This window comes from Anabrus simplex, chromosome 11, assembly GCF_040414725.1.
Source record: "Anabrus simplex isolate iqAnaSimp1 chromosome 11, ASM4041472v1, whole genome shotgun sequence".
Classification (NCBI taxonomy): domain Eukaryota; kingdom Metazoa; phylum Arthropoda; class Insecta; order Orthoptera; family Tettigoniidae; genus Anabrus; species Anabrus simplex.
In genome coordinates this window covers 59,571,287-59,593,578 of record NC_090275.1, presented here as the reverse complement: position 1 = coordinate 59,593,578, position 22,292 = coordinate 59,571,287, and the positions used below count along the sequence as shown (strand labels likewise).

General features: G+C 36.4%; 1 protein-coding gene across 1 annotated transcript in view; it reads right to left on the bottom strand.

The window, feature by feature from the left end:
- The window catches only part of arg (arginase), an 81,516-nt gene that overhangs the window by 8,433 nt on the left and 50,791 nt on the right, over nucleotides 1–22,292 (bottom strand). Inside the window, exons 5-6 of the mRNA XM_067155913.2 lie at nucleotides 14,364–14,420; nucleotides 5,899–6,080 (exon numbers count right to left, since the gene is read on the bottom strand). Coding sequence (XP_067012014.2) covers nucleotides 5,899–6,080; nucleotides 14,364–14,420 — 239 coding nt within the window. The remainder of the gene's footprint in view (nucleotides 1–5,898; nucleotides 6,081–14,363; nucleotides 14,421–22,292) is intronic.

The following is a 22,292-nucleotide window of genomic DNA, read 5'->3' as shown; positions in this document are numbered from 1 at the left end:
AAAGCAACACCTGTAAGACATGAAAAATAACATGGATCCAGCAATTATACATCAACACATAAACGCACACACACGCGCATGTGCACGCGCGCGCGCGCACACACACACACACACACACACACACACAGACCAAAATAAGCAAGGTAGAATAAATAATATAGTGTCAAGACACATTATGATGAGACTCATAACAGTATGACAAAAGTAATCATAGGCTCGTGAGCTTGATCCAATAGCACAAATCAGAATCCTGGGTTGCAGAAATATAGGCAAGGCTCACCCAGTCATCAACATAACCAAACCTCAGCATACATGCTATGTAACACATTCGTATCATCCGGAATGGCGAACATGAAATGCACAGCATTAGCATTAGACCATACAGACAGAATATAAGCTACAGCTAGACATAGAAACCAAAGAGAAAGATAAAAGGTCTCTAACAAAATCAGACACAAACACATCATCCACACGGATCACATGGACCAGTGTTATCTCTCGCCCCTATGTAGGGATAAATACACTGACATCACTGATGAAAGGAATTGATGATTTTCCCAAAACATGTATGGTAAAATAAATAGTTTTCTATCATTATAAGGTGTATTGACAAGGCAGACTCAAGTAAAACTATTTTAAATAGTTCTGTAATAGATTCAGACAAATCAATACAGGATCAAACAACCACATTAACCTATTATGGTTAAGTTTATCAACACAACAAGCAGATGAGAAGAAGATGAAAGACATAAAAGGTCTGCAGCAAATGAAATAAAATCAATCTACAGAACAAAAATCTCTCAGCATGTAAGATCAGCATAACTATGGCCAGCCAAGAAAGGCAAATGAGATAAATACCTGAAGTCTTGAGGTGGATTCTTTTTAATCATAAACATTGATTCAGAACAGAGGATCAGATAGGGCAAATATGGAATATTTTTAAAATACCAGTAGAAATGTATTAAAATCACCTTGTAGCCCAATGCCTCCATCTTTTCAATCCAAGTCATTCTTGCCTCTCTCTCAGAGAGTAAAAGAAGCAAAGAATAGTGAGAAAGAAATGCTTTGTCAATCTTTCATAACAAGAGCTGCCAACTGTCAAATAGAGGTGAATTACATGTCAAGTTCAAGAATACTAAAGCAGTCAGATTAATCTATGGCATCGATAAAGAACACTATGTCAGAAGGTACAACATAAGGGTAACTTGGTGTGGTACACAGCACCTAAAACGAGGAAGAACATGTTAATTTTATCTACAATGCACAATGGTCATGTCAATGACCCTGACTGAGGTGAGGCAAGTAAGCCTGAAGGATTTACATTCTATAACCTCGCATAATGAGGTGTGGATGCTGTGGATTACTTGAATTATTATTATTATTATTATTATTATTATTATTATTATTATTATTATTATTATTATTATTATTATTATTATTATTATTATTATTATTATTATTCAACCACACAACACAAGGCAATTGTTATTCTGTAGCAATTTTTCGAGGGTATGAGAGGGGTCTCCTGCATGAACTTTCGGCCCCACAACTGGAACTGGCAACATTTCATTTAGCAACTGCTGGTTACTGTCGTAATAGTCTGAAAACAGTGTTTCGTGTTTCCTGAAAAACTTCAAGCGGGTTTAGCAAGTTTTGGAATGGGAGGCCTCATATCCTCATTGGATGTGGGCTGCCATCAGGCCGATCTGATTCTTGTTCTCAGCAAGTCAGAAAAGAGTAGGAGTATTGAGTCCAATAAGAGTAAGAAGTCCTGAAACATATGGGTTGTGAGCCTGAACTCATGTTTACTGTTAAGAAGAGGAAACTATAATATCTAGGCAATATAATGCGCTGCATAACTGGTACTGTAAAGTCAACACCTCGCCACTGGTTACCTGTACCTGAGGAGAAAGGAGGCTCTGCTGAGAGAAGCAAAGGAGATCTGGTCATCTCCCTCATTACCAGTTCACCAGGAATTTTGTTACCCATCGCCACGATGACTTCGATCTAGGAGACCAGCAAGTGTACTGGCTGGCCAGCTCTTGACGGATAATTTTAATCTAAACGAGAGCTGGCAGTATGGGTGGTCAATTTCAACATCTGGAATAAATGCTCATGACCTAAATCCAACCCAGAAAATTAAGGGATTCGACCTCCCAAGAAAACTATGGTGTCGTCTCAACAGACTGAGAACTGGGCATGGACGCTGCGATTTCTTATGCCATAAGTGGGGTTGGATGGATTCTCCTATGTGTGACTGCAGTGAAGAGGAGCAGACCATGAACCATGTCATCCTGTGCTGCCCTCTTCATGCCTACTCCGGAAGCCCCAGCGACCTGTTTCATCTTTCAGAAAGTGCTGTAGATTGGCTGAAACACTTGGACCTTTGTAGTTATAATCACCATACAATAAAATAAAATAATATGGAACGAGTCTAAAGTACCACGTCCTGCAGCTCTTTCTGCAAGGAAGAAGAGGACTTGGGTGGTAGAACATTAGGAAATGTGAAAGACAAAGAGACACACTGGTGAAATGATAGGGTGAAGATTAAAGTGAAGGAAAAGAAGATGGCATGGAAAACATCTAAGACTGAAGAAAGTAGAAGAAAATATGTGGAGCCAAAGAATTGGGTCAAGAAAGTAGTGGAGGAAGAAAGTAGAAGAAAATATGTGGAGCCAAAGAATTTGACCAAGAAAGTAGTGGAGGAAGAAAAGAGGAAAAGTTGGGCCTTATTCACGCAAAAATTGAGAGATGATATGCAGGGCAGCAAGAAATTACTGTATGGTATCTTAAGAAACAAAAAGAGAGATCAAGTAAACACCAGATTTGTGAAGGATGAAGGCGGCATAATATTAACAAAGCCAGAAGAAATAAGAAATAGATGGAGAGAGTATTTTCAGAAGTTGCTGAACATAAGAACTGATGACAGTCATTCATTGGACAACCAGGAAAGGCAATTAGTTGATGAAGAAATAGATAAAGGAATTACAATGAATGAAATTGAAATGGCAATAAGAAAGATGAAGAATGGACAAACTGCTTGAATAGATGAAATTTCAGTGGAGATGGTAAAGGAAGCTGGAGCTGTAGGCCTGCAGTGGACATATCGCGTTCTCAGGAATGTGTGGGAGAATAAAGAGGTGCCTGAGAATTGGCAAAGTGGAATAATCATCCCAATTTTCAAGAAAGGTGATAAGAAAGTTTTGAAGAACTACAGGGGAATTACTCTAATATTGCATGTTGCTAAGATAATGGAGAGGATACTGGAAAGTAGAATAAGGTTGAGGGTTGAAAATCAGATACAGGAAAATCAGTTTGGTTTCAGAAGTGGAAGGTCAACAATAGAGCCCATTTCATTGTGAGACAACTAATGGAAAATCAATGGGAGTACAGGAATGATATGGTGATGACATTCATTGACACTGAAAAGACATATGACAGTGTCCCCAGGACTAAAGTTTGGGACAGTCTGGTGCAAAAAGGAATTGGACAGGGATTAATAAAAATGATCATGGCAATGTACAAGGAATGTTATAGTTGCGTGCAAACACAAGTTGGCAGGACAAGTTGATTCAAAATAACTAGTGAGCTGACACAGGGAAGTGTTCCATCACCAATCCTGTTTACAATAGTAATGGATGACATCATGAGAACAGTGAAATCAGCATATGGAGGAAGAGAAATGAGCATCATGTTATTTGCAGATGATATTGTGATTTGGAGAGAAAAGGACATGAAGGTTCAAGAACAGTTGGATGTGGTGAACGGGAAGATTGAAGAATGTGGATTGAAAATAAGTGTAGAAAAGAGTAAAACTCTTGTTATGACTAGAGGGGAGAAAGAAGGGAAAGGTCAGATTAGACTTGCAGACAAGCCCTTGGAAGTAGTGGAGAAGTTCAAATACCTGGGGAGTGAATTAATGGAGAATGCTTGACTGGAGGATGAGATTTGTAAGAGGATTCAGGCTGGAAGCTGTTTCTATCATAGTGTAAGAAACATGTTATGGGATAGAGATGTGCCAATGGAAGCAAAGGAAACTATGTACAAGATGTATTACGTACCCATAACTGCTTATGGAGCAGAAACTTGGACAATGACAAAGAAGGATGAGAGCCGAATACAGGCAGCCGATACGAAGTTCTTGAGGAGTATGATACACAAGAGTAGAAATAAGGAATGAGAAAATCCGGGAAGAAATTGGAGTGGAAAAAATGAATGATAGAATAGATAAGAGCCGACTAAGATGGTTTGGGCACATAAAGCAAATGAGTGATGAAAGAATGGCAAAAAAGGTGATGGAAATGCAAATGAAAGGAAGGAGAGACTGTGGACGACCACGATTGAGATGGAAGGACACAATCCAATGCAGTATTATAGAAAGAAACCTGGACTGGAACACAGTGTTGGAGGAGGAGTGGTGGAAAGACCGAAGAAAGTGGAGAGGAACCATATTTGCCCCTACCCGGCTACAGCTGGATAAAGGGAAAGGATGATGATGAATCGATAATGGCTTAGCTGGGCTGAGTGGCTCAGATTGTTGAGGTGCTGGCCTTGTGACCCCAATGTGGCAGGTTCGATCCTTAATCGCTCGGGTGGTATTTGAAGGTGCTGAAATATGTCAGCCTCGTGTCGATAGATTTACTGACACATAAAAGAACTCCTGCAGGACTAAATTCCAGCACCTCTGCATCTCCGAAAACTGTAAAAGTAGTTAGTGGGACGTAAAGCCAATAACATTATTATTATGATAATGGCTTACACTTCAGGAAGTAACAGAGATTTTTGTAGATGTCTGTCCTCTACAGCTGGAGTTCATCTGTGATGTAAACAAGCATCAGTTTCAATAACTAGTTTTGAAGCGATGTTAGGCGTACTTACGTTCGGCCAATTATGTTTTGGGCCTTTATAAATTTAAATGCAAATGGAAAATCCTACATTTATGTTCAATATTACTTTGAGAGAAATCAGAATTACGTTCTTTGTACCATGCATACATCATCTTTGTAAAAAAAAAAAAAAAAAAAAGTAGTATGTAAACAAGCATGGCAGAACAAAACGTTATTTGCTTTTGCCGCGATGTTATTTTGGATCAAAGAATCCTTCTGTTATTAACCACAGCAGAAAGTGATGATGAAAATGATGTTTTTAATGTACTGTCAAGTGATTTTGAAAGTGATACAAAGTATGCTGATAATATTGCAACTGAGAAAGAAACAGAGCCTCCTTCAAAATAAAAGAAGAAAAATACTATGAATTCAAAAGGTATTTAATCATTATTTTCATGGTGGATGGATGACTTTCCTTCACCAGACTTTCAAGTGACTGTGGCAGACTCTGGGAACCAAGTAGTGTTTGATGACAACCCAAAAATGATTTTTTGTTGTTGTTTTTTTAACATTTGTTCTAGTGGAGTTGGTGCAGTTGTTCAGTGGTTGTCATGTCCATGAGTACAATTTACCATTTACATTGAATTTGTTAAAATATCAAATTTTGAACTTGTAAGGAGCAACATATATTAGTTGCCTACAAATTTTAGGAAATAATTTTATTTTCGACCCCTTTACTTTGTACAAAGATGATGTATGCATGGGTACAAAGAGCGTAATTTTTATTTCTCTCAAAATAATATTGAACATAAATGTAGGATTTTCCATTTGCATTTAAGTTTATAAAGAATCAATATCTATGAACATTTTAAGCTAATCTTTTGCCTGATAAACCAAAAATTTAGGCTTCTACAATTTGTTTTACATGTGAATGAAAAATTTAGCACTGAGGTACCAAACAGTCAACTGGTAACCCAGCACTTAAAGGTTAACAAGGAACCTCAAGGTCACAGGAACACACCGTTATTATTGGTATCACTCTTATTAATAAAAGTTAGGCTTATTTTATTACCTGGTGTTCCAGTAGATGGAGCCTCTATGTAGTCCAAAGCATCGATATCAAAACTTAAATGGATGGACCGTTTACCTCTAGGATCAGTTCTTTTAAGTGCCAGTTGAATGACTTCTGAGACTCCTAGTCTCTGTACCTCTTCCATACCGTAGGCAGCTATCCGATACTTCTCAATGATAAGTCTGTAAGAAACAATTTTCAATCATTAGTTCAAAGATGTAATGTAAATACCTAGGCCTAAAAGCTTCTCTTTTTTTTTTGCTTTACGTCGTACCAACATAGATAGGTCTTATGGCAACAATGGGACAGGAAAGGGCTAGGAGTGAGAAGGAAGTGGCCGTGGCCGTGGCCTTAATTAAGGTACAGCCGCGGCATTTGCCTGGTGTGAAAATGGGAAACTACGGAAAACCAACTTCAGGGCTGCCGACAGTGGGGCCTAAAAGCAGCATGTATTAAATAATTTACTTATTTCAGTAGACATGGTTTACTAATATGGGGAGTGAAGTGCAGGAGCAGCTAAATGTATGGAATGAAGTTCTCAGCACAAAAGAGTGAAGTGCTGGTAACGACACGAAACAAGAACCGAGTGTATAATGGTATGGCATTAGGAGGGGAGCAGTTGAAAAGAGCTGAAAGCTTTAAATACCTGGGAAGTGTAATTGAAAAAAATGGAGGAAACAGGATGGAAATCAATGAAAGAGGAAGGTGTGCAAATGGATTCTTTAAGAGTGTGGGAGGATTGATATGGAACAGGGATGTACCACAGAGATGTAAAGGAGTTATCCAAGAAGACTTATTGTGCCAATTTTGACATATGGATCAGGAAAGTGGGTGATGAAGAAGAAGGATAAAAGTAGAATATAAGCAGTGGAAATGAAGTTTCAAAGGTGTCGGGTAGGTTTAACAAGAATGGTGGTGGTGGTGGTGATTTTTGTTTTAAGAGGAAGTACAACTAGGTATCATCCTCTCTGAACACATTTAGTGTAAAAGAAATTTAAAATAAAACAAAAATATTTATTCAACAAAGGAATTTAGAAATAAAGTACAAAATAAAACAAAAAAGCATTGTATCAAGCCAGAAAGTTCACTAACGAATCAAAAGGGGATATGAGTTCCCCGACTAACAGAACACTTGCAATTCACATAGCTTTGAATAATCCACTGTCGCACATAAAGTGGATGACGAGATCAGCAGTAGTCGCGTCACAGGCTAATATGTGTTTGAGAGTTTCCTTTAGGCCGAGGCTCCGTCTTAGGCCAGAGAGATCAGCGCACTGTGTGAGGGTGTGGGCCAGGGTGAAGTTGGTACCACAAGAACACACTGGGGGGGAGTCTTCCCTCTGTAGGAGGTAAGAGTGCATAGATCATCCGTGACCTATCCTCAGCCTACACAATACTATGGCCTCTCTCCGGGAAGACCAGAAAGAGGACCGCCACACGGTAGTTGTCTTTTTAATTTCTCTCAGCTCGTTGGGAGTTTGGATAGCTAGCCACTCCAATTCCCAGGACGCCAAGAAGGTTCAATGTAGCTGAGAACAAATATCTTTAGCAGGTACGTTAATAGGTCTTGGAGGTAAAAGTACTGCTTCCTTTGCAGCTTTATCTACAAGGTCGTTTACCCTCATCCCAACGTGGCTTGAAAGCCATGCGAAAGTGATTCTGGTGCGAGGATCACTTTACCTGACTAGAAGGTCATGAATCTGCTGCACCATTAGAAGTTGCGTGAAACAAGTTTCAATAGACTGTAGAAAACTTAAACGAGTTAGTACACATAAAAAAAAAAAAAGTTTCTTTCGTCACCCAGTGCAAACTGCAGAGCTTCTAAGATGGTGTAAAGCTCCACAGTATACACACTACATACACTTGAAAGTGAGATCTTCATGCTTACATCATCAGTGACGAAAGAGCAATAAACATTTTCTCTGATTTTAGAACCATCCGTGAAGATATGTCTCGCGGCCGGATACTGGTGAATGAAGTCCTGGAAATACCTCCGATAAACAGAGGAATCCATGTTCACCTTGAGTGCATGGAGTAGACCTAGGCATAAATCCGGTCGTGGAACTACCCACGGAGGTACCTCGCTAAAAGTCTGTTTAAGACAACCACCAATATCTATATTTAATTCATGACACAAGCTATCAATTGATTGAAATAATAACAGTAAGTTATTTATTACACCACCTAATCAATACAAAATCGTCTTGGATGATTTACATAAATTTGTTAACTAATTGTGGTACATATTTCGCCTTCCCTGAAGGCATCATCAGCCATAGTCTTAACCTTAAATTAAAAATAAGCATCTAAATAACATGTAATAATGAAATGAATTTTAAAATCTTGAAGAGATTTGAAGTAAAATAACATTAAAAATAACAATGATGGTTTAAAAATACAATGTGATGAGATTTAATAGTGGAAGTATTAACAAAATTAACATTAGAAGGCTGCTAAAATAAGTGCAATGGATAAAACAACAGATTGTTATACAAGTAGTAAGATTGCATAAAAATAAAGTTGATAGTCTGGCGGTTATAATTAGACGATGGCGAAAAATCGTATATAAACAAAGTAAAGAAGAGAGAATAAAATTCAAAGTTAGTCGAGAGATCCGAAGTTAATCATGATCTTGAAGATAAAAGACAAAAGTCAGAGGCATATGGTGAAGTTGTAGAACACGTTGAGGATATGAAGTTGTAGAATAGAAGTTGAAGAACAGTTTCAAATAGGATCTCTATGGACCATCTCAAAATTTGAAGTAATGTTCAAATGTTGCAAATTGTGAGTTTGTAGATATTCTAGTTGAAAAAGCATATAATAGTGAAATTAGTAAAAGGAAGTAAGAAACGTAGAGTTAATTGTGTGAAAAGATATTAGAAAATATTGGAGTAGAATCGTGTGCACTTACCATTTGACGGTGACAAAGATAGCTTGTAACATTATGAGTTAGAAGTATTTGCAACAGTAGACTTCTTGCTATGTGTGTTATAGCTGAAGGTTTGTGTTGGAGGGGGGATCTGTTTGCGTTGACGTAACTATTGGAGGGGGGCTGCTATTGGTGGGAGGGAAGGAAGAGAGTGTATTACTGCGCGTGTTGTATCGGTGTAAGGCTATTGGAGGGAGTGATGTTACGGTGGGTGTGGCTATGGGTTTATTGGTTGTATTCGAATTAGTGGTACTAGCAGCGGGGGGAAGGGAGGGGGGTATATTAGCTGTAGGGAAGGTGGGAACGCTAATTGATGTGAGGTTGAAGATTTTTAAGAATATGTTGGTGAGGGGAGTTGATTCTCATAATAAAATAAGAATCTATTCATACAAGGGGCTTTTTTTATCAATAGTGTCATTTAGGTTCTTATCTTTATTAAAATGTTGGTCGAGGAAAATAAATAAGTTTTCATATTCTGTCATGAGTTTACTTTTATCGACTCTTTTCAGGATATGGAGGTCTTATTCTATTGTGGTGAATTTATGCCCTGTGTCCCTCATGTGGTTGACCATTGCAGAGAATTTGTTGTGTCTTTGGGCATTGTAATGTTCGGCATATCTGGTGGAGAAGCTGCGGCCAGTTTTGCCAACATAAGAAAAATTACATGTAGAGCATTTCAATCTGTGTATTCCTGATCCAGAGTAACTATTGTCTGTGATGTTAATAGAGTTGTGATTGAAGAATAAATTACGATTAGTGTTTTTCGTTGTGTAGGCTATTTTTATTTCGTGCTTCATTAATGAATTGGTTATCGGATAAATGCTATGGTTAGTGAAAGTGAATTTAGCGTATTTTGGTTTGACGGGTTTCAATGGAGTTAAATTTGTACCTAGTTTCAGTTTGGTTTTATTAATTATTTTATCAATCATACTCGTGTTAAATCCATTGAATTTAGCTATTTCCTCTATGAATAGTAATTCTTTCTTTAAATTAATAGAAGACATAGGGATCTTTAATGCTCTATATATTAAACTGTGATAAGTGGCTTTTTTATGTGAGTTGGGATGTAAAGAATCATTTTTTTTCGGTTGTTGGAAAAAAGGTGGGTTTTCTGCATATTTGGAAGTCGAATTTTTTCAATGCTCATGTGATTTTGATGTCTAAGAAGTTCAAAGAGTTATTGAACTCATCTTCTTTAGTGAATTTAATATTATTATCTAAGTTGTTGAGAAATGATAGTATGTTATTGCTGTTGTTGATTTGTTTATCAATGATAGCTATGGTATCATCAACATAGCGATGCCAAAGACAGAGTCCGTTGATGTTATTAATAATCTTACTATGTTCAAGATTATCTAAGTATATATCAGCTAGTATTCCAGATAACGGGTCTCCCATCGCTAGACCTTCTTGTTTGTAAATTTTCTTATTGAAGGTAAAATAGTTGTTGTCTGAAACGAAATTAAGTAATTTTAACCATTCATCAATTTCGATTTTACTCAATGTGCTATGTTTCAACAGATTGTTTTTTATGATTTTAATAGTATTGTTGATAGGGATATTAGTATACACGTTGGTAAAACGTGGTTTGGTTGTAGACTGAACTTATTTAGGGAATTACAAAGTTCGATCGAATTCTTTATGGGGTTGGAGTTGTGAAATTTGAAGTGTTTTTTCAGGAATTTGTGTAGGAACTGAGAGGTTTGATAGGTAGGACTATTTATACTATTAATTATAGGCCAAATGGGGACATCCTTTTTATGAATTTTGGGCAGTGATCTGACTGTAGGTAATTTTGGGTTCATTACAGTTAATTTCTGATAATCTTGATCATTTAAAATGAAGTTCGAATTTTTAAGAAGGTTCTTTAAGTTATGCTGTATTTTGTTTGTTGGATCTTTGTTAATTAAGGTATAGGTATTGTCTGAAAAAAAGGTTTCAGTTTTCTTGATGTAATCTTGTTTGTTCATTATTACTATGGTGTTGCCCTTATCTGCTTTTGTAATTACTACGTTGTTGTTATGGATTTTGGATTTCAGGTTTAGAATTTGTTTCGAGACGCTGTGGTTATTATTAGATGTTATCTCATTAATCAAAGTTGGGAGTTTCTTTTTTACTTCATAACGTACGTATGATATTTATTACATGTAACAAGCTATCAATTCGAAACATGACTGGCCATGTGGCAATCAGCCGGCCGTGGTACTTATTGGTAGTATTGGGTACTAAAGATGCATTGATAGCTTGGATGTAGCAGCATTTCACGAATTTTGGCAGTGTATGTGAGGAGTAACTGCTGCCTCCTTATTTCTAAAGATGGAACTCCCGCTTCAGCGAGTAGGCTGGGAATGGGGCTAGTACAGAAAGCTCCAGTTGCCAGCCTAACTACACTATGGTGAACACTGTCTAAAAGGCTCAGCATAGATTTTGATGCTGAGCTGTAAGCTGTGCTACCACAGGCCATTCAGGAAAGGACTGTTGCCATGTAAAACCATAGCAGCACCACACAGTCATCCCCCCAAGAAGTGCTGCTGAGAAACTTAAGCATATTAAGTCTCTTCATGCAAGCAACCTTCAGCTGATGGGTGTGGGGCTGCCACGTTAGTCTCTTAGCAAAATAGAGATCCAGGAATCTGCAGGTGTCTACCACTGGTAAGACACTGTTTCGCAAGGAGAGTTGTGGTTCAGGATGCACAAACCAATGTCGACAGTAGTATACAACTGAGGTTTTCACCACTGAAAATCGAAAACCATGTTACAAGGCCCACCTGTCGACTCAGTTAATAACTTGCTGTAGCTGTCTCTCAGCAAACACCACCCTTCTGGAGCTGTAATGTAGAGCTAAGTTGTCTACATACAGTGATGGAACGACTGCAGGCAACTATGCCGTTAATGGCAACTGCGAACAGTGTGACACTTAGTACAGATCCCTATGGTACTCCATTTTCTTAAGTGTAATACTGAGAAAATGCACTCCCTACTCAAACTCAAAAGAGCCGGAGGGACATGAAGTTATCAATAAAGGTTGGCAAATTTCCCCAAAGTCCCCACTGGTGTAGTGTGGAGAGAATCCCATATCACCAGGTAGTATCGTAAGCTTTCTCCAGGTCAAAAAACACGGCGACTAGGTGTTCCTTCCAGAGAGAGTTCAGGAAATGGTAAATGAGATACTCCTACAGGAAAAGACAGAACAATGAAGGCTGCAGTGGTATGGACATGTTAAGAGAATGGGAGAAGAGAGGATACCATGTTAGAAATGGAGTTGAATGGAAGAAGACCTAGAGGAAGACTGAGGGACAGATGGCTGAAAGGTATAAAGAGGAGCATCGAGGCAAGAGGAGGGAACTAGACGACAGTGATAGAAGAGAAGTGGTAAATGTACAGAAAACAATGGAGAGGCTTACAGCATGTTCCAAGCCTGTGGTTGGAAACTGCTCCAGATGGTGATGATGATGGTGGTCAGACAGTACAGTGCAATAACACTTCAAAACATCTAGCAGTGACCCTACGTAGATCACTCATGTGCAAAACTGCTGGAAAACTGAAGAGCCATAACAACCTTCTGCAATATTTCATCAGAACTTATGGCAGGATACTGCAAACATGATAAGAAGAACTGCTCTAACACTGATCTATTCCACAGCTGATTACTACTCGGTGATGTGGCTCAATAGCTGTCACATTCAGCTGGTGGATCTTCAGCTAGTGGCCACCATCTTACCCCCTCATTTCAGAAAACAGAAGATCCTAGTAGTTCATTTGTGGTTGAGGATGCTCAAGAATGAGGCACTCCAAATCTGTGAGGATGTCAGTCAACTGAAAACAACTAGATTTAAGACCCACAAACTTGCATGTTCAGAACTGGCATGTGGTTGCTTCAGTTCTAACAACAGCCGATGAACAGAGTGGATGTCATCTACCCCTCGAGGCATTGTGCACATTGAGAATCTTTCCTGAAAACTATCAGGCTTCATCTGTCTTGGTGAGCTTGGAATAGACCCAACCACTAAATGATGTAGCATGGGAAGAACTGGTTCTGCTCTTCATCAACAAGGCTGGACTCTCTTCCCCTTCTGTGACTGGAGGAACATTCTACAGGCAATGGAGCATATGGAGCTTTGAGGACCTGAACTTGGCCACGCCTGAAGCTTTGGCTTTAATCAACAGCATGGACACTCAAATTTAACTTTTCATTTGTATGGTAGTTATGCCTTTAGTGGTACAAAATGATTCTTGGCTATATATTTATATGTATGTACAGTATTTTACCTGTTGATACTGTCCTGTTTGTATTTTAATCATGGCTGTCAGCAGCAGTGGGGTGGTTGCTTGTGGCACCACAAGTCATTGGGTGCAGTGAGGCACTCCTCTTACGTATCAGTTTGAAATATTTTTTAATCCCAATGAATATTTTAAAGACCCAAATCCAATTGCAGCCATAAACTTCACTCATCACTAGTTTAACTAATTGTTAAATAGCTTAGCAATATACCACATACTGACGACAATTTACCACGCTTTATGTATATGGTTTATGTATTGATATTGTATTACTTTTTTCACGTAAAAGAAAAATAAAGGCACATTATATATTAAACACTTACATAAATTCAGTTGCATTTGGTAAAAATCTGAAAACTAATTCAATTCATTAGGCCTCCGCTCACACCATTCAATATGTGGTCAGTAGTAATCAGCGACACTCCTTTAGAATCTTTATGGATATCTTATAAATTACCTGTGACTCAGTAAAGGATATTTTTGTACCCAAAATGATTAGCAAATAAGGTATACAGTGTATTTAAAGTACGTTTTATGCATATTTTATGTCTGATTAAAAGAATGTGCATAAATATACTTATTTAAAGTTAAGAACTTCAGTTTGGTCCGTATTGAATTTAGATTTACACTATAAATTGAGGATAGTTATGTCCACCTTTTCAATACAAAAACAATGTGAGGTCATTAACACATCACATATTACATATTCCATATTTATTACCTTTCAAACATTGGGACCGGTTTCGGCATTATTTGTATGCCATCATCAGCCATAGGAAACTTAGTGACAAGGCCTAAGTACAATATTAACATAACTTACAACATACATATATGTATATATAAAAATGAACATATTCTTACAATGACTATTAAAATTTTTGGTGTACACCATAAAACCTTATATTAAAATTGGTAGCATATTTTATGCGATATATTATGACTTTATACAATTATTTGACTAAAGGTAAAGCTTATTGTCAGTTTTTCTAAATATTACCAAATGTTAAAAGAGCAACCAGATAACAATTTTCAATCTTTAAAAACTTTTATAACTCCTAGGCGTTAAAGATAATAGTACATTTGTTTGGTCGATAGTACTAAATTGACATGCATTAAAATGAAATAAAGGTAATAAATATGTGATGTGTTAATGACCTCACATTGTTTTTGTATTGAAAAGGTGGACATAACTATCCTCAATTTATAGTGTAAATATACTTAATCATTAAAACTGTTCTAAATCCAGTTACCATACCTTTCATGGTCATCAATATCTCGAAGACCAATATAAGCCATGTTCTTGACAGATACTCTGGAAAAAAAAAAAAAAAAGAATTCAGTAAGAATTATTATAATTAATTCATAATCTCTGCAGGAAATAGACCAGAAAATAGGTCTTAGAATTTCTTTTGAAAAAAAAAAAAAAAACCAGAAGTCATGTTCATCCACCACTCAAAAATAAAATCAATGTTGATGAACATGAAATCAAAACTGTTGATAAATTTAAGCCTTTAGGTGAAATTGTAACTTATAATCTAAACGAAAAACCAACTTGGCAAATTAGAATAAATATATATTTTTTTTTTACAACTTGCTTTACGTCGCACCGACGAAATTAAGAATGATATTGATATTGATGGGATAAGAAAGGCCTAGAAGTGGGAAGGAAGTGATGGTGGCCCCAGCATTTCCCTGGTGTAAAAATGGGAAACCATGGAAAACCATATTCAGGACTGCCAACAGTAGGGTTCAAATCCACCATCTCCCAGATGCAAGCTCACAGCTGCACGCCCCTAATTGCATGGCCAACTCGCCCGGTAAGAAATACATTAAGCAAAGCTAATTATGTCACCAAAAAGACATGTAACAAAACAGCTTATCGAATGCAGCAAAATTAAGACATAAAACAGTCACACAGCCAGAGGTGTCTTATGCAAGTGAAACTGTTTTCAAAACTACAGACGTGAAAAATCTTAAAATACTTAAGGAAAGAAGAAGAATTAGAACGTGTATAAATAAACAATATCAAGTTAATGGCCATTGGAGAATAGCTTCAAATTACACAGTTTATAAGGAAATCAAACCAGTATTGTGAAAGCTCATCTCCTTTTTTTGGACATCTTATTAGAACACCAGAAAGTATAATTAGTAGAAAAATGATGGAATAGCAATACCAGGATTAAATGGATCACAGAAATTAAGAATGATATTGATGAATTACAAATAATACTAAATGATCTCAAGAACAAAACAGACAAAATTAAGATTCTCAACGACTCACATGTGAGATTACAAACCAAAATTAATAAAAAGGCAAAAGTAGAGTGTTCTCAAGTGAAGAAAGGATGTTGGTATCTGAGAGGAGAAAAAATATTGGAAGCATAGAAAAGCTAAATTTTCTTTGTATAATTGACTGGAGTGGTCCTATGTTGGCCATACCGAGCTCGATAGCTGCAGTCGCTTAAGTGCGGCCGGTATCCAGTATTCGGGAGATAGTAGGTTCGAACCCTACTGTCGGCAGCTCTGAAAATGGTTTAGGCCATGGCCGCTTCCCTCCCACTCCTAGCCCTTCCCTGTCCCATCGTCGACATAAGACCTATCTGTGTCGGTACGACGTAAAGCAACTAGCAAAAAAAAAAAAAAAAAAAGTTGGCCATAAAATGTCACAGTTACAATACAATAATTTATTCATATAATAAACTCCTATTTTACATAAAGCAGAAGAGGTATTAGTATGCAAAAGTAAGTTATTAATTGATTTATTAAGCACTGAGCAATTACATACAATAGAAAGCAATAACAAACAAAATATATACACTTGGTCACGTCTTGGGTTCCTATCCATTTAATGACACACTACTGCAACTTTCCTACATCCAGGGTGTGTCGCAAAAGAAATCCAGGCCAGCTTACTCTCAGGGTTCGACGATTATATATTTTTAATGTGAGTTCCAAAAAAAAGGAGAACGGCTTCCTGATAGACGCATTACTTACCAGTAGTATCGATGGACGTCTCCATCCTGCGAATCATTGGCTACCGCAGAATATGATTTATATCACAACTTAACTCTAAATCTATCTAAAATGCTTAACCAAATTGATGAATAGCACATCCAATATATCTTATCCATAATCGTTGAATCAAATTTTAAAATTGAGAAAAAAATGACTCAAGAAAAATTAATATCGCACATTGAATTAATTGAGTCTGTTTCAATAGAGGAATATGAATGTTGATTATTAATATGTTAATTATGTATAATAAAAATCAATAAGATTTGAAATGAACTTATGTATATCACTTTCATATCATCAATCAAATTAAGAAAAAATACATAAATCAAAATTAAAGTCTTTAAATAAGTACAAATCCACTTGGAAAGTCAAGGATAATGTTAAGTTGTTTTGTCTTTATCAGTGTCATAATTCATTTTTCTTCTGATAACTTAGCATGAAAATTACGCTTTATATTTTGTTCGCGGATTATCAAAATATTTATGTGTGTCGGGAAAAAAGATAAGTATATCTTGTTAGCAAAACATGTGCTAATGTTCGCCTTAACTTCTAACATTATTCATCAATATATCATTTATTAAATTAATCTTTAATTAAATTTAATTATAAAGTATAACTAATTAAACATATTCTCACATAAGTGCCTGAAAACATATTATCTTGTATCATTTATTTAAATATGAAAGGGATATCTTTCATGAAGATTCTAGAAATCATCTATCCACCTGGAATTATTTATTTAAAAAAATAACAATGCCTATCCATGTGATTTGATGTATGCCATGCTTATCATTCAGGAAAATATAACTTTATGGTAGAGATACTAGGTTAAAATTTATCAAATTACTAATCAACACTTCCTAAAAAGGATTCATTGTGATGATCTATTCATGCCATAACACATTATAACTACCACAATACGCTGTCACTATCATAGGATATGGATTCTCTGTCAATGAAATATCATCATGGTATCACGAACATAAATGATCCTGGATTGCGTCAAATTATCATCATCCTTCACTTCAAAAACAATCGGCGCTCTTCCATCACTTGTCACATGCATTTCCAATGAAATTTAATTTCCATCACTTTTCATATGCATTTCGCCTGCACATTATCTCAGGCTTGGTTTCTCAAACTCTTTCGCTTCCGCTCCCCTCCTAGCCATTCGATGTGATGGTGTTTCTACAAAGGCAGACTTTTGACCCGAGTTTTTGACACACTGATTTCATCCTGTTTCAATTTGTTATAAAACCATTTGTAAACTAAGAATCCACAACCTCGCTATGTGCACTTATTGTTTGTTTCCATCTGTACCATTTGTTTTCATTTCTTTTCTTCTTAGGTAACACAGTTTTCAGATACAATTATGTTTTGTATTAACTCCTGGTTTCACTGAATTTTAACACAGCGAGTTATTTTTTGCTCCATATGATGTAAATATTGTATACTAGCAAGATACCCGTGCTTCGCTACGGTATTATACTGAAATTTATAATTGAATGTTGTTTTAGATATATAATCAGCCGAAATTCGCGATCTGAATCGTTTTCTGCGAGAATCCGCCAAAATTCGCGATCTGACTCGTTTTCTAATAGATTATGGCAAATTTCCTCCCATTTTTCAATCTTTATTTCCAGCAATCGATTTCGTACTTCCCAGGCTAGGTCCATGTATTCCACCCTGTCAGTTGGGTCCCTAAATTTTTGCCATCTTTTCTTATAAGCATTTTTAATATGGAACAAATCCTTCAGGAGATCCGGCGTGGTGTCTTCTTGGGTGCCTTGGCGGTACTGAACCCGCGGCCAGACTGCATTCTTAGTCATTACCCGTCCAGGACCCGTTTCCACCGCAGTCCGCACATTTGACGACGGTCCAGAACATTATTATTGTTATTATTATTATTATTATTATTATTATTATTATTATTATTATTATTATTATTATTATTATTATAGATGTTCTGGATCCCACAGCAAGATGCAAGACCGCTATTTGGCGGTAAATTACATCTGCTGCCATTGTTATTGCTGAGAATATGACCAGCACCAATGTCGCGCGTAGGCAAGTGTGCGGGATTTCTGGCGATACGAATGACATACTTCCGTGCATTATTGACCTTATTATAGAGGTGAACAATTGGACGGTCAATCTCATTCCTATCGTTTATTTCAAATGTGTTTAAATTTTTATTCATATGCCAGGAGAATCTACTGTAATATAAGAACGTTCTCCGAAGGAAAAGTTGGCTGTTGAAAACGAACCCAGGAAAGATTAAAAAGATCGGTTTATGATCAGAATAAGTACATCGAAAATATACAGCCTGTTTCCAGTCATTCGACAGGGTCAGGAATGGAATGAATAAAGCCCCATCTAGCGGCGACAGTAGGAATTGTGCCGGCTGCCGAAGCACTCCTCTGGGGCAATGATCGATGAATGACAAATGAAATGAAATATTGGACAGTGTTGCTGGAATGAATGATGACAGGGAAAAGCGAAGTATCCGGAGAAAAACCTGTCCCGCCTCCGTTTTGTCCAGCACGAATGTCACATGGAGTGATCGGGATTTGAACCACGGAACCCAGCTGTGAGAGGCCGGCGCGCTGCCGCCTGAGCAACGGAGGCTCCTTATAAGTACATTATGAACAGCAAAATCAATTGGTCTCACCTCCTTTTACACCCTACCGCCATTAAGTTTATTCCCCCCCCCCACCAAAAAAAATTAAAAGAAGGAGTGTTTCTTTATGTTTAAAGGAGATCCCAAACCCCAATGTTCACGTCTATTACCTTGAGTTTTGAGATATAAGTATCCCTATAAAAATAATTCGCTTTTTTTTACTTCCTTTCCACTCCTGTCCCCCAAGATGGTTTCCCCCACAAAACGCGTATTTCTTTGTTTTTAAAGGAGATCAAAATACCAATTTTCACGTCCGTAACAACTTTAGTTTTTATTAGATGTATGTATTCTCATACAATTAAGTCAATTAATTTTAGAATTCTTCCCCCTCCCCCTTTCATTGGATTTTCCAAGAATACGCGTTTCTTTATCTTTAAAGGAGATCCCATATACAAATTTTTAGTTCTGTAATATATTCAGTTTCTGATATATATGTATCCTCATTAAAGGCATTCAACCCACTATTCACCCTTTTACACCCTTCCTATTGGGATTTACAGAAAACGAAAAAATACTTATTCCTTTACTTTTAAAGGAGATTCTAAATACCAATTTTTACATCTGTAAACTTTTAAAGTTTTAAGATATAGACACAATCATTTTAAAAATTCACCCCCCTTTTCACCCCCCATTATCCGGATTTTTCAAAAATGAAAATATACGTGTTTCCTTATTTTTAAAGTGGATCCCCAATACCAATTTTCAGGTCTGTAATATCTTCAGGTTCTCAAATATAAGTAGCCTCGTTAAAGGCATTCAACCACTTTTTCACCCTTTCCCACCCTTCCGATCGGGATTTTCCGAAAACAAAAAAAAAAAGTGTTTCTTTATTTTTAAAGGAGATTCTAAATACCATATTTTACATCTATAAACTTTAAAAGTTTTGAGATATAGATACACTCATTTTAAAAATTCACCCCCCTTTTCACTCCCATTATCTGGATTTTCCAAAAACAAAAAAATACGTGTTTCTTTATTTTTAAAAGAGATCAAAGGTACCAATTTTCAGGTCTGTAATATCTTCAGTTTCTGAGATATAAGTATCCTCATTAAAGGCATTCAATCCATTTTCACCCCTTTTCACCCCTCCTATTGGGATTTTCCGAAAACAAAAAATACGTGTTTCTTTATTTTTAATGAAGATTCTAAATACCTATTTTTACATCTGTAAACTTTAAAAGTTTTGAGATATAGGGCGCACAGTTTTTAAAAATTAACCCCCCTTTTCACCCTCCCATTAATTGGATTTTTCAAAAACAAAAAAATACGTGTTTCTTTATTTTTAAAAGAGATTAAAAGTAGCAATTTTCAGGTCTGTAATATCTTCAGTTTCTGAGATATAAGTACCGGTATTCTGATTAAAGGCATCCAACCCCCTTTTTTTACCGTTTTTCACCCCTCCTGTTGGGATTTTCTGAAAACAAAAAAATACGTATTTCCTTATTTTTAAAGAAGATTCTAAATACCAATTTTTACATCTGTAAACTTTCAAAGTTTTGAGATATAGATACACTCATTTTAAAATTCCAACCCCCTTTTCACCCCCTTAGCGAAGGAATGTCCAAAAATCCTTTCTTAGCGAGCACCTACATCTTAATATGAATCTATGCCCAAAATTTCATTTCTTTATGTCCAGTAGTTTTGGCTCGGCGATGATGAATCAGTCAGTCAGTCAGTCAGTCAGTCAGTCAGTCAGTCAGTCAGGACAAGCTATTTTATATATATAGATTGGGTTGTTTTTATTTCCGTCATGTCTCTCTTCTGTTTTTTCATTTGTTCTTTCATTATGTTTTTTGACCTTTATAATTAGTTCAACCCCTCCCTTTTTTACACTGAAGATGGCTCAAACGAGCCAAAGCATGTTTGAATTTGATTACTCCATCTAATGATGGAATTATATTATGTATTGAATTAGGAGGATACACTTAATTTTACCTTTGTAAAATAGTCTTCTTAGAACCGCATGGTGGACAAGTCTTGCGCAATAGGGATATAAAGATACATGTATGAAGTTGGTTGAATTCAAAGCCTTCTAACATAACAATTTCAGTAATAATCCTTTTAGCTCAAATTTTATCATAATAAAGTTGCAGATCTCCAATATATGTCTGTCGTTGTTTCAGCTTTATATATACAGTATATATCATATATTACTGTTTTTAAGGTTCAATTAGTTATTGCTGTGTTATAAAGAATTCCTTTTCTTCTAATTGAATCAAGGCCTAGTCTTTGCCGTAATGAACTCCAATATATGTATTACCTTTATAATATTCTTCTTATACTGCAGATTATATTACTGCTATTATGCTTTTCAGTTAGTTTTAACATTGGGAATTCCTGTTTCTCTGATGATCTTCTAATTTATGAACTTATAAATGCGTGTCTAGCCTTCTGGAATGAATACGTCTGCTCTCTAAGATGGTTTGTTCATTTATCATTTTGCAATAGTACTGTCTTTAACAAATTCTAAGTCTTGTTTTGTTTCAGCCACGGCCATGTTGATTTTTACTATTCTGACCTCGCGCTATATTGTACCTCCTTGATATATATTATCGAGTTCATGCGTTCTCTTTCAATTTCTTATCGGCAATTTCGACCATCTTAACTCCACTGAAACATATTCTCAGGACAGTGAAATGGCACACTACGGAATTCACAACATCATCGTATAAGATCTATGATTGCTGAAGCCCTAAGAGGAAAGCACTATACAGTCTACGAGGAGGTACTGTACATGGATTGTCTCAGGCTGGGTCAAGCCGCCAGACTGATATGGTAGCTATACGACCGGACTCAAGTAAAGGGTTCATAATAGACCCCACAATAAGAACCGAGGCATCATCCACTCAACCACATGATGTACACAAGAAGAAATGTGATATATATATATGAATCTACAATTCCATATTACGCTGAGATATACCATCTGGATTCCATAGAAGTATTAGAATTGATGATAGAAGCAAGAGACACCATTACTCACATATTTCACAACTTTTATAAGAAATTTAATTTGGATAACCAATTTATTAAGGACATTGGGTTAGCAGCCCTGAAAGGTTCATTAATAATAGTAACAAATCATTCATACTCTCAGCTATGGTATATCTTTGTCCTATAAGCAGTTCCTCATGGATTTCAAAATTATTGACTGATACAATTTTTATTAAGTAATGAGTAGGCTATAATATTGTATACTAATAATTTATAAACATATTTTACATGACCATTGTAGTCGCCAATCAACTTTTTATGTAAGCTTTGTCTTTTTGGCAACCTGCAAATGGGGGAGGCAGAAATAAATGCATTTCTCTTTAACAGTGATTGATGATCCATATAAGAAACAGTGCAGTCTTACACACTGAAATGTAGTTCAATTATTCTAATCAGGTAAACTCAAGACAGTGTTCTTCTAAACGCTCAATGATGGACTGGCCAACAACCATTTGCAAAGGCCTTTCCTAAAAGCTTTTAAGAGAAGACTTAGAA